The sequence below is a fragment of the Marmota marmota genome, unplaced genomic scaffold (genome assembly GCF_001458135.2).
Source record: "Marmota marmota marmota unplaced genomic scaffold, marMar, whole genome shotgun sequence".
NCBI classification, from domain to species: Eukaryota; Metazoa; Chordata; class Mammalia; order Rodentia; family Sciuridae; genus Marmota; species Marmota marmota.
This window is the reverse complement of record NW_025999853.1, coordinates 39,669,779-39,682,925: the sequence shown is the minus strand read 5'-3', so window position 1 is coordinate 39,682,925 and position 13,147 is coordinate 39,669,779. Positions and strand designations below refer to the sequence as shown.

The 13,147-nt window shown below is 38.4% G+C and overlaps 1 protein-coding gene across 2 annotated transcripts; it reads left to right on the top strand.

The window, feature by feature from the left end:
- Positions 1–658: 658 nt before the first annotated feature.
- Dyrk2 (dual specificity tyrosine phosphorylation regulated kinase 2) lies at positions 659–12,768 on the top strand. Of its 2 annotated transcripts, none has more exons than XM_048805461.1 (2): positions 659–960; positions 6,168–12,768. In XM_048805461.1, exon 2 carries the CDS (start codon positions 6,189–6,191, stop codon positions 7,773–7,775), a length of 1,587 nt encoding a protein of 528 aa, XP_048661418.1. In that variant the 5' UTR covers positions 659–960; positions 6,168–6,188; the 3' UTR covers positions 7,776–12,768. The 2 variants fall into 2 exon arrangements, with proteins under 2 accessions (XP_048661418.1, XP_048661416.1); XM_048805459.1 differs by lacking the exon at positions 659–960 and adding an exon at positions 1,834–4,113.
- The last annotated feature ends 379 nt before the right edge of the window (positions 12,769–13,147 follow it).

Sequence of the window (13,147 nt, the reverse complement as noted above, 5' to 3'; positions counted from 1 at the left end):
GGGAAGGGTGCCTGACAGGTGCTGTGGCCCCTCTGAGGGCTAAGAGGGAGTGGGGAGCTCAGCTTGGGACTGGTGACTGCAGAGATCAGCAAGCTGGATTGGACTTCAATATGTACCTCTGCTCAGCGCCCAGCGATTGCCCTTGGATGGTGACTGGCAGCTTAGAGGAGGTGTGCACTTGAAGGAGGTGATGGTTTCAAAGATCTTTTTACCAGTTGGGTCTTTCAGAGGAGCCCCCTAAGGTGGTTAGGTGTGAGGGATGTATGGTAGGGATATGGTTTTGTTTGCCAAGTGAAAGTTGAGTTCCTGTAGAAAAGGCCTTTGTAGCCTGTAGGGGATCATCATGTGTTCTGGGGGAACCTGTTTATTCGAGGAAAAATTGTGAGTGAATGTCTGGGCTGGAGTTATGCCTGTTAGATCTAGAGAGAGAGAGAGAGAGAGAGAAAGAGGGAGGGAGGCGCATTTCAGAGGAAACATTTTCTTGTTATATTCTCTCTCTCTCTCTCTCTCTCTCTGTCTCTCTCTCTCTCTCTTCATGACATGTCTAGTCCCAGGGGCTAGGAGTTCACTACACAGATATTAACTAACCTGTATTGGACTGTTGGGAGGGAGAAAATCTGCAGGTAGGATGGATAATTCTGTGTATTGCCCTTGAATGTTCTTGTCACAGATACAGTTAAGGAACTACCATTGGTTTTAGGGATTTGGATTTTTTTTGTTTGGTTTAGAATCATCTGACAGTTTGGAAAATATAACATCCAGTTTTTTTCCATGTGTTGATGTAATCACATGACATGATGTGAACTGAGAAAGAATACTTGGTTTGCATCTGGATTCCAGTTTTTTAAGGATGGGCTTTGCTTGATTAGAGCCTCTTTGCCATTGAAATATGTGATGAAATTAGAGAAAACAAAATCTCCACTGGAGGAATAACCTGTGGTGTACCAGAAACGTGAATATGTGAGTGTATTTTCCAGTGCTTCTAATGATAAATATCTGTGTTTTGCTGTCTAAGTATGCGTAGTTTACTTGTTTTTAACTTAAGTGTAAACTTCAGTATGCTGTTAATTATTAGATGCTTCGTTTTGAAAATGTGAATTTGGGTTTGAATGTTGTTTAGTTTTGATACTATATGTATAACATCACAGATTTCATAGAATAAGAAAGTTTAAAGGACTACTGAATTTATGGGATTCTATTCCTTCATTTTTAGTTGAGGTTGCAGACTCTACAAAGTAACTGGTTTGGTCAAGATTCCCTAGCCAACTCATATCAATACATATTGTACAGCCCCAAACCCTCATGAGACTGGTTTTAATATACTGCCTGGCACTATTAAAGTCTAGGAAATTGTATTAGCTGTATTATAAATGCAAGAACCTTTGCAGATTCATATTCCCATATGTCTGTCAGGTTTTTATAAGTTTTTTGATTTTAATTCCAGAGCAGTTACACCTGGGAAGAATTATTTTAGAATGAGTGGGGAGAAAAGGGCATTAAGGAGAGAAAAATGGCCTTGTCATAGGAGCTTGCCCATATTTTCCCTTATAAATGATATAGTAGACAGGTAAATAAGTGATTTTTTATAAAGATTATGATTCTTAGAATTTCCCATTGCCCCTTGTTTTCTGTCTCCTTTTATCTTTTTATACTTAACTTATTTAGTTTATTTGTCTTTTAAAGTATGCCCAATATCTATCTTGATTCCCAGTAGCTCTTTTTAAAATATATATATATATATATATATATATATATATATATATATATATATATATAGTCTGGGAGATATTAATATATTTCATTTATAAAATTCCAAGATACTAAAATCTGTCACTTTCATGACTTAATGCTTAAAGCACTCTCCAGTTACCTTTATGAAATAATTTGGAGTAAAGAATTAAAGTTCATATTTTAAAAATAATAGTATTTGGAAGAGGAACAAGTTGATATTGTGTAGACTCAGGGCTACATGGGCTGTCTGTGCTGGGGAGGAGCTAACATCCTTTTTAGACTCAGATTTATTCCCATAACAGTACACACAATAGTTTTAGGATGATTTTGGAGAAGTTTGTAAACCCCTGGAAGATATTAGCACAGTAAAAAAAAAAAAAAAAAGATTGTCAAACTTGTTAAGACTATTGTTCTTACATAATTTTTAATACTGAAATATTTCATGGTCAAAGGGAGCTGTTGTAGGTCCTCCTATTTTAAATCCTCACTTGTGGATATTTTAACCACTGCATTCAGCCTATGTTTTCAAATGTGACACACACTGTGCTAGACATTAGCAAATCAAATAGGAATAAGCCAGGTTCTCAGCCTTCAGAGGCTTGAGTGGGAGTGAGAGTTTTTTTTAATAACCTTAAGTTTATGATGTATTCCTGGCATATGTATTCTGGAAATGTTCTGGCTTTTCTAATTTTTCATACCCCCCTCCACCCCACCTTTATAGATCAGTTAATTGCGCTTTTGAGTTTGGTTGTGATTTCAGAGTCCTGCAGTGTTTGAGGCTCAAATTCTTCTTTGACTTGAGCTCTCACATGAATCCCTTCAATGTCTAGACAGTTTAAGGTTCTTTGTGTGGCTTTTATGTGTTTAGGTGTCTGCTACAGGTGTTTTTTAACCAACTGTCCTCAGCTTCCAAGTCTCTGCTGATGTACTGATAGTGTAACATCTTGAGACTTAAGTCACCAAGGGACATGTCCTAATGCCCTGGGTATTGACTTCATGTTTTCTTTTGAAGGTACAAAATATATTTCTCAAGAAAACCCCCAAGAAAGGTGAGAATTAATAGCAATTTATTGACATGTATTCTTCTATTCAGCAAATAAGTGCTTATTGTGTATCTGAGTTTATGTTAATAGGGACTTACTTACAAAGATAAGAGGTGGACCCTGCCTTGGAATTACTTAAAACCAATTCTAGGTGGGTACATCTGATATTAAAACAATTACAGTAGAATGAAGTAAGTGTTATTAATAATATGTCAGCGCATTATAAGTATAGAAGGAGCTGTTTAGTAGGTCAAAGGAGAATTGAACTAGGCATTGAAGGGTGAGTAGCATTTTATCACCTAGACAGTGGAAGAAGAAGATTCCAAGCAGCATCTGAAATGAACAGTCATAATAGTCCTGATGAGGTAGCTTTGTTACCTTCTCTCTGCAGACAACAATAGTAAGGTTCAGAGAGATTAATTGCCCAAATTCACATGGTTGATAAATGGTAGAGGTGGGTTTATTTCATGTTTGTCTTACTGGAAATCCCTGGGCTTCTATAAAATGTGACCTCATTGAAAGCAAAGGAATGTAAAAGTGCTTGGTGTTTACATGGGTCTTGGGAAATTCAGTTTTGTTCCTTTTAGTCTAGTGGCAGTGGTAGCTGAGACTAGAAGGGCTTAGATTATTGAGGCTCTACATTTTAGGGCCTTGTGTTCTCACTAGTAAGTTGCATTAGCTGTGGTAAGGGGACATAGTTGTGGGCCTTGAGCAAAAGCAAGAACACTCAGATTGACAGGTATAAATGTAACTCTAAAGACATTATGAAGAAGAGACTTGGAGAATTCCAGACTGAGAAGCAAGGGTGCATATTATAAAGCTGCTTTAATTGTCCCAGTGAAAGGCAGTGGGTATGTAAGATGCTTATGGAAAAGGTATGCAAAGATAAACATGACTGGGCCTCATGGTGGTTTGCGAAGATGGAGGGGGATACCAAGAGGGTGTTCCAGGTGTGCCATTTCCAGGGCAGGAAATGAGTGACTGTGGAGGTTAAGACTTTTGTTTGTCAAAAATTGAGAATTATGAAAGGATAAAACCATTTTGGTAGAAAAATCACAAGTTGGGTTTGATGTGCCTCTGGATGAGAGAGCTAGCAGTTTGATGTGGGTCTTTAGCTGTGGAGACATGTATTCTGCAGGTCTGAACTAGGGCAGATAGGGCAAACATCAGCCCAGGAGTGATGCTGAAGCCTGACTGGTCAGGATGAACCAGGGAATTGTGGGAGTGAGCAACCAAGAGAACTGAGCCTTGAGCTCTGAAGAACCCTGGAACCAACCTAAGGACAGGCAAACTGACAGTTGATGCTGCCAAAGGAGACCAAGAGAAAGCAGTTGGAGAGGTACAAGATGGTCTAGTTCATGGGGAAACTGTCTAGTTGACTAAAATGTTTGTGATCAATTTTTGAAATATTCCAAACATAAAAATTGCTATAGCAAAAATTAAAGTGAATTTCTGATGTTAAAAAAAAATGATGGCTATTATTTTAGAAATCCTTAAACCTTCAAGGTTGATGTAGCTTTAAGTTTAATGAAGCATTTCTTATAGCATGTATATAAGTAAGGCATACTTTCATCCTGCCCTTAAGAGAACAGTTGTGTAGGAGGGATATGTTTTGAATTCCAGGTGTTTTACTGCTAGTGATTGACAGACCATAGTGGAGAGGAAGGGATGCAGAGAAACAGGTTTGGGAAGAAAAGCAGTGAAGACTGTATTAGTTTTATATATGCCTAAGGCTTTCCTAATGCATTTTTATGGACTGTCCTGCTTTTGGTGTAGAATGAAGATAAACTAACCTGTCCAGCCACCCTAATATAATACAAGGTCACCTAGCATGGAGTATCAGTATCATATCTGAGTTTAATAAAAAAGATCAACTATAAATCTTAGGAAAATCTCTCTGAGAAATAAGATCCCTGAATCTATAAAGTCAGACAGGTCCAAGTACTGCCTTCTACTTTGCTTTAGAAGCAAGCTGAGAGAAACCTCAGTTTGCAGATAATCATAACACATGGTATGTCTGTCAGCTTAAGAAAAAGGGAAGGGCTTGATCTTCCAGTAGGAAAGATTTAAAATTTCATTTTATAATTCTGGTATCCCAGACCATTTCTTGAATTCTTATGTTACAGCTACAGAGCACTTTTTTTTTTTTCCTAGTAGTAAAAAAAAGCCCCAAAGGTAGACTTTAACAGGGGATAATAGAAAAAAATACTGATGACAAAGGCCTTCAGCTAGTTTATTGTAAGCTCTTAAAGGGCATCCCACCCTCCCAGTTTTGTGGCTAGACCTCTGGCAATACCAGGTGAATGAATGAGGTGAATTGTGAGTGATAAGTTAGTCTTTGAGATTTCGTATACAAATCACTAGCAGGCTGCTTTGAAGGAAATCAGGCATGTTCTCAGAATGCCTAGCCTCTTGGTTTCCCAGACCAGTTTTGTTTAGACAAGACAGTTCAGGGATGCACCTATGCCTGAAATAGCAATTGCTTCTTTGTATTCCCTGTTAGAAAGTTAAGTGTCCCAGCAGCCCATAGAAATACATGTCTTCTGAGGGCAGAGCCATTGACCAAAGCAAGGCTCCAGACATTGTGGTGGTTGCTTGGTTTTTTGAGCTGAATGGCCTTAAATGGTCATTACAGTCAGTAAAGCCCAGAAACTTTTAAAAATAGATCAGAGACTTACAAGATAACTGTGGTGCATATCTTTGTGAGGATCTTTCAAACAGAGTTTTGCTTTGTCACTGAATCATATATATGTTCCTAGATTTCCAAGGAGAAGGGAACACTGATAATTAAGCAGTTTGGGACTAGATCTAGATATTGGAGAAAGAGTATATAACTCTTGTCCTCATGTTATAAAGAAACTGCTGTGTAAGGTATGGAAGATGCTGTGATCCCAGGGTCGGGAGCCAGTGTAAATTCTGATGTGCTAACGTTTTTCCAGTGTCCACTGTCATTTTTATGTTAAGTATGAATTGAGTGGAACACCTTTGATGGGCCAGACCTGGTACTAAATGTTAGGGGATAACAGAAAAAGATGCACTAGAAAGATTGGTCTCTGCTTCACAGAAGAACTTACTATAAGGACTCTAGCTTTGCAGAGCAACCTGCTTACCTGTTAGATTTCACAGTTGTGAGGTCCCTCTTTCCTGTGTTTTCTAGCCTTACTCAGTCACCTGATCTCTTTTTCTTTTATTGTATCAGAGCCTGTTAGCATCATCTCCATTCTCTGTCAGTGTGTTCGTGGGGTCTCTCCATTTAGTAAAACTAATTCTGGCTATGGATTCAAACCAAAGTGGATTTTTGTAAAGTTGGGGGATGGTGACTGACTTATAAAATCTCACATTTGAACAGGCAGAGCTCTTGCATTCTATTTATGTTTCCTGTCTCAATTCCAGATTGGTGGCAGTAAGCACACAATGAATGATCACCTGCATGTTAGCAGCCACAGCCACGGACAGATTCAGGTTCAGCAGCTGTTTGAGGATAACAGTAACAAGCGGACAGTGCTCACAACACAGCCAAATGGGCTAACAACAATGGGCAAAACGGGCTTGCCAGTGGTGCCCGAGCGGCAGCTGGAGAGCATTCACAGACGGCAGGGGAGCTCCACCTCTCTGAAGTCTATGGAAGGCATGGGGAAGGTAAAAGCCACGCCCATGACTCCTGAACAAGCAATGAAGCAATACATGCAAAAATTAACAGCCTTTGAACACCATGAGATTTTTAGCTACCCTGAAATATACTTCTTGGGTCCAAATGCAAAGAAGCGCCAGGGTATGACAGGTGGACCCAACAATGGTGGCTATGATGATGACCAGGGATCATATGTGCAGGTGCCCCACGATCATGTGGCTTACAGGTACGAGGTCCTCAAGGTCATTGGAAAGGGGAGCTTTGGTCAAGTGGTCAAGGCCTATGATCACAAAGTCCACCAGCATGTGGCCCTGAAGATGGTGCGGAATGAGAAGCGCTTTCACCGACAGGCCGCAGAGGAGATCCGAATCCTGGAACACCTGCGGAAACAGGACAAGGATAATACCATGAACGTCATACACATGTTGGAGAATTTTACCTTCCGCAACCACATCTGCATGACATTTGAACTGCTGAGTATGAACCTCTATGAACTCATCAAGAAGAATAAATTCCAGGGCTTTAGCCTGCCTTTGGTCCGCAAATTTGCCCACTCGATTCTGCAGTGCTTGGATGCTTTGCACAAAAACAGAATAATTCACTGTGACCTTAAGCCCGAGAATATTTTGTTAAAGCAGCAGGGTAGAAGCAGTATTAAAGTGATTGATTTCGGCTCCAGTTGTTATGAGCATCAGCGTGTCTACACGTATATCCAGTCACGTTTTTACCGGGCTCCAGAAGTGATACTTGGGGCCAGGTATGGCATGCCCATTGATATGTGGAGCCTGGGCTGCATTTTAGCAGAGCTCCTGACAGGTTACCCGCTCCTGCCTGGGGAGGATGAAGGGGACCAGCTGGCCTGTATGATTGAACTGTTGGGCATGCCTTCCCAGAAACTGTTGGATGCATCCAAACGAGCCAAAAATTTTGTGAGCTCCAAGGGTTATCCCCGTTACTGCACTGTCACGACTCTTTCAGATGGTTCTGTGGTCCTCAATGGAGGCCGTTCCCGGAGAGGGAAACTGAGGGGCCCACCGGAGAGCCGAGAGTGGGGAAATGCACTGAAGGGATGTGATGATCCCCTTTTCCTTGACTTCTTAAAACAGTGTTTAGAATGGGATCCTGCAGTTCGCATGACCCCAGGCCAGGCTTTACGGCACCCCTGGCTAAGGAGGCGGTTGCCAAAGCCTCCCACTGGGGAGAAGACTTCAGTGAAAAGGATAAGCGAGAGCACTGGTGCTATCACGTCCATTTCCAAGTTACCTCCACCTTCCAGCTCAGCTTCTAAACTGAGGACTAATTTGGCACAAATGACAGATGCCAATGGGAATATTCAGCAGAGGACAGTGTTGCCAAAACTCGTTAGCTGAGCTCAAGTCCCCCGATGCTGGTAATCTGAAAGATACGACATAGCTGAGCCTTATTGGGTTGAAAAGGAGTAGCTCAGACCTGTTTTTATTTGCTCAATAACTCGACTCATTTGTATCTTTTCAGCACTTAATTTTAATGTAAGAAAGTTGTTTGTTTTGTTTTTATAAAATACATGGGGACAATGCTTTAAGTTTTTATACTTTCTGAAACTTTTTGTTTTCTACAAGTACGATGAGCCTTACTGTATTTAGTGTGGCGGAGTAATAACATCAGTGGCAGGCCATTGATTACTTCATGACTGCCACGCATTTACAGATTGGTCAAAGATATTCACTACGTTTTTATGGTTCATATTCTCCCCTTCTCTCTCCACACTCCAGGTTCATGCACAGGTGTAGCATGTCCTGCTTCTTTTTTCCATAAATAAATCTGGGTGGTAGTGGTGGTGGGAGGACAATGGTCAGGATGAAAATGATATTCTAAGAAAAACTGCACCTTAGAGATTTTTGTTCCTGAAGTAATGATCAAACAAATACAAAATAAGATCCCCAAATTTTAAATTGCCCAGTTAGCATTCTGACATTTTAAAAGCTGGCAAGGCAGCATTTTGGTGGCTAAGTGGAAACGGAAATGTGTGTGTTCCTCCAAATTTTCTACTCTGATCGGCAAGCTGTTTTGTCAGGAAGCTTCCTATTACAAGATTGGTTATGCACCTAATTTTAGAAATGTATTCCATGACTGTTCCTCACTTCTCTGCTCTTCTCTCTGTTCCTCTTTCACCACACATCTGTTATCTGCATTTAGTTTGTCTTCTTTCTTCAGCTGTACATCCCAGACTGTTAATTCAGAAAGAGACATCTCAGCTGTGTGATTGTGACCACCACTTCATATTCCAATTTTAAAAAGAACAGCAGTCCAGCTACTGAAGGTGGGGATTTCCATAGTTCCAAAGAAGATTTAGCAGGTTGGAGTGAGTTCACACGTTTCAGGTGCCACTGCAAGGTTCCCTTAGCCTGGGAAAGTATCAACTCTCTCTTTAAAGAAAGAAAGAAAAAAAGCAGGGTTGAAAACCCTCTTGGTGAACAGAAATCACTGTGGCCATTCAGTAAGGCCAGCTTTAACAACACATTTAAAGGAAGAGAAGTTCAACCTCAAGTTAAATGGTTTGACTTATTCTTTGCATCTTTAGAAGAACCACAGAATTTGCATTCCTTTATTTTATTTTACTTTCTTTTGGATTGCACTGATTGTTTTTGTGGGAATGACACTTTATCTGGGAAAGTAACCGAGAGTTAGGTAAAAGAATATTTTCTTCTCTGAATGATAATTATTTTCACAGTGAAAATTTCAGTATTTTATCACTAATGTATGAGCAGTGATATATATCAATTTCAAGGCACGTGGAAAAATTTTTTAGTATGTGCAATTTAATATAGAAAGATTTCTGCCTGTTTGGACAATAGGTTTGGGTAGTATAAATTAGGATAAATAACCTTTTATATGCACAGATATTATTGTATTGCCTGTAAATTGATTTACAAGTACTTAAAGCATGGTCCCCAGTGAGGCCAAGAAAGTTTCCGGTTAAGTTCTTTTAATATGAATCCTACAGTTTCTTTTACTTTAAGATAAAAAAAAAATTGTAGTTTTGAAAAAAACATTTTACTTATCTTGAGGCTTTGCTGGTTGATGGTGGAAAAATATGCTCAGGAAATATTTCAGATATTTGCCAAAAAACTGTAATAAGATTAGCTTATTAATAAGATGGTGATATTGATATTTGCTTTACTATTTAAAGGTGTCACTGATGAATTAATTTGTACTTATGTATTTAGAAATTATAGCTTATTTCCCCTAGTCAAATTCTTTAGCATATTGTACACATTTATGTGTAATCTGTGAAAGTGCAATAATATGTTAGTAAGTTGCATTTTAAATAATGCTCATGTGACGAAACCCCCAATCAGTGGTTTATAGGACTTAAACATTTGAGTATTTATTGAGATTTTGGCTTAAAGGCTTAAGAAGTAAAAGACTTGGTTTGGTGACTTTGTAAAACCATGAGTCTCTTAATGATGGTTAGCTTCTTGAGGTCATTAAAATAAATAAAAACACATAAAGGTCATATTCCCCTTATAATTCTCCTCTTCCATTTCCACTCTCATTTTTACATTTTTGGCTCAAATACATGAGACTGAGCCTGCCATTATTAATTTTCCTATAAAATGATTATACATATGAAAATTTACATTAAATAGTAAAAATAAAAGTTTGTCTTTTCCCCACCACACAAAACTGGTTCTTAAGATGCCAGCAATGCATTTGTGACTATCTTTATTCACAAATGCAACCGGAAACTTTTAAGCCAAACTATAATGTGCAGTGCTATGGGGCTTTTTTTTTTTTTTCCTCTTACCCAAATACAGTGAAAGTTTCTATATACATGAGAGCCGCCACGTTTAAGTGTTTAGTGACAGAGCTGCTTTTAAAAAATTCTAGTTGGATTGTACTATCAGAAAACTAAAATGTTGCATCTTTGTGATTTTTCAAAACCTAAAATATAAAGGGCTCTGTTAGCTACTAGGAATCGGCTTGGAAACAGTCCTTGGTCTCACAGGTTACCATTGTCTAGGGATGTCTGAGCTGTTGTCAGATTTAGGAATAGCACAGTGTTGTCTTGTCTTTGGTTGCAGTCTCATTTGGCTCCGTTTCTTGCACCACCAGAGTGTTCATTGCCACTTAAGTGTATTGCTACAATGGTGGAACTACAGTGATGCAAGACCGTGTAGATTAACAGTAGAGGAGAAATTGTGCCCTTAGTGTTAACAATGTGCCTTTTGTTCTGAATGCCATGTTGTAGGGCATGCATTTTTTGGCCTCTTTAACTCTTTGAATGCTAGGCAGTAAGGATGGAACCCACCTCTGCAAAGATACATCTGTCTTAACTATCTAGTTACAGGCCTTAATAGAAACCATAAGGCATGAATCATCATTGGGTGTTGAACAAGATAACCATTGGCTAGTTACACAGGGAATCCCTGTGTTTAAGGGGTTAAAGATGTCCTTTGTTGTATCTTAACATCAGACTGATTTTTTTAAAGGATATTTTTTTTTGTTATGCTAACACTAGACAAAAATCAACTGTATTTGTAAAAATTTACCTCAAACCATTTAATTTTATAGTGTGATTAATCCCAGGGCATTTGGTATGAACCAAAGTGCATTCCTTTTATATGTGCCTGGCTCTAGTAAGGATGGCCAGGGATTTTTACAATATGGGTGCAAGGCACTTAAGCCACTTTTAAACTTAATGGGTGGTTTGGAGTCATGTTAAATGACTCCATCAGAATGTTAGAAAACACTTTAGGCATCAGTAGCATTGGGCCATATTGGAATCTTCAAATACAAGTGTGAATTATTTTAAAGAGAGCATTCATTTTTGTAATTTTTTTCATCAGAAATATTTCTGGTAAGCAGAAGACTTTTTAAAAATCTGATTTGGTTGGTAAAGGTTTTAATATTGCCCAACATAATGCTGTGGTAGCATTTAAAAAACAAGTATTTGTGAACTCTTTCTTTCTTAGGGGCTTGTACATCTCTCTGCTATGGACATATATAAAATTAATTGTAATCATACTCAGCTCAACTGCTACAGTTATGTCTAGGCAGTGGCTTGGGTTTTTATCGAGCAACAACTTAGACACGTGACTGTAATATGCTGCAACTGTGTGTACTGAAAATATGTGAAAATGGTTGAATGTGGACTGTGTATATATGTATGTAAAAATTTCTGTGAGATGCTGCTGTCGCCACTTAACATGAAATATGTTCTAGTGGATCTTGATCCTAGTGGCCAGTTCTATGATACTGTATGTATTGTACAGCTGATGACAGGAGTAAGACTGTTTAGTGAATATTTGTTAAATTCTATTGTTGTGGCCAGAGATAATTTCAGAATAAAATTTTAATGTCCTACCTTACTTTTCTCCCCTTTTCTAACTATAATTTAACTCCTGATCTATTGCTGGTATCATTCTTGGTCTGCTAGTCTGGAGAGAGTTTAGAATGTTAAACAGATAGTTCTATATCAGTGACTTGAGAAGTTGAAATAGTCCATTCTACTGGTTTGTTCATTGGCAATAATTTATTAGTTTAATTTAGATGTGCAGACTTCAAGTAAGAGAGGTTAAAGATTTAATAGGCAGTTCTTGGTATTCCCAGAATATTCTATTTTTTTACATTCAGTGTTTTTATGTTACTATTTTACATGGTATTAACCGTATTCTACCATGCTAGAGCCTCAGATCTTTTTTTTTTTTTTTTTTTTTTTTAATGCTCCAGAGTGGCAGTTGAGCTATGGGGACAGAGTCTGTCCATTCTTCCCCACCAGTCCTCATAATTTCCTACACAGAATTTATGGTAAATTATTAGTATGTGCTCTCTCCTGCTCCACCCCATGCTTTTTAATGTGAATGCTTTTGCCGTTTTTGTACTTGGTGTTCTCTGTGGTTCACATTTTGGGGTTTTAGTGTCTCTTGTCATGACGGGGTCAGAACTAAAGCCTGTGAACTACAACTGGCTCATGGTGTGTCAAGTTCAGTTAACACCAAGCTAAGAGTTTACTCACAGATGACAGCAAGCAGATGCTCTGGTAATTTGTCAGACATTGCAGGGATATTATGTAGACAAATATTTCCCTCATGTGGAAAGAACTACCTCACATTTGTATTTACATCCCTCCTGCCACCAGCAGCCGAGGAATTACTTTGTGCATTTTCCTGCATCAGTAATGGGATTTGCTCAAACAAGGGAATAGTGTGAGAGCTCCTCAGCCCAGGTTTTGTCTTAGTATAAACTATGCCATAAATTTCCTTTTTTTTTTTTGGGCCTATTTTGCCTTTCAAAGTTCATGCCCAATGCAAAAAAAAAACCAAAAAATAAAAATAAAAATAAACAAACCCAATTAACCAGACAACCTAAAGCAAAACAATACAATTAGAGATAAAAAATTTTAAGAGATAAGCACTACATATAAAGTTGGAAGTTAGTACTAAAGCAGCAATTTTTTTTTTCAAATATATTGTCCTTATCTGATCCAGGGGAGATGACAGTTCCCACTTTTATTTAAATCTTTCAGAGCTTTTTCTGACATTGATAAATGTTATATTCTTTTGAATCTCTATAATCACTTCCCTTTTGGAATCAATAGATATACAAATAAATATTTTTGGAAATTTAAAGTTGCCAGCACTAGAGCATTTTCCTAGCTGAGGTTGAGTCCTTTAAAAAGGGGAAGTCGGTTTGATTACCTGTTTTTATTGGAAAGAAAATTAAGAGGAATCTGAAGAAAGGTTATTTGTAGCATTGTTTC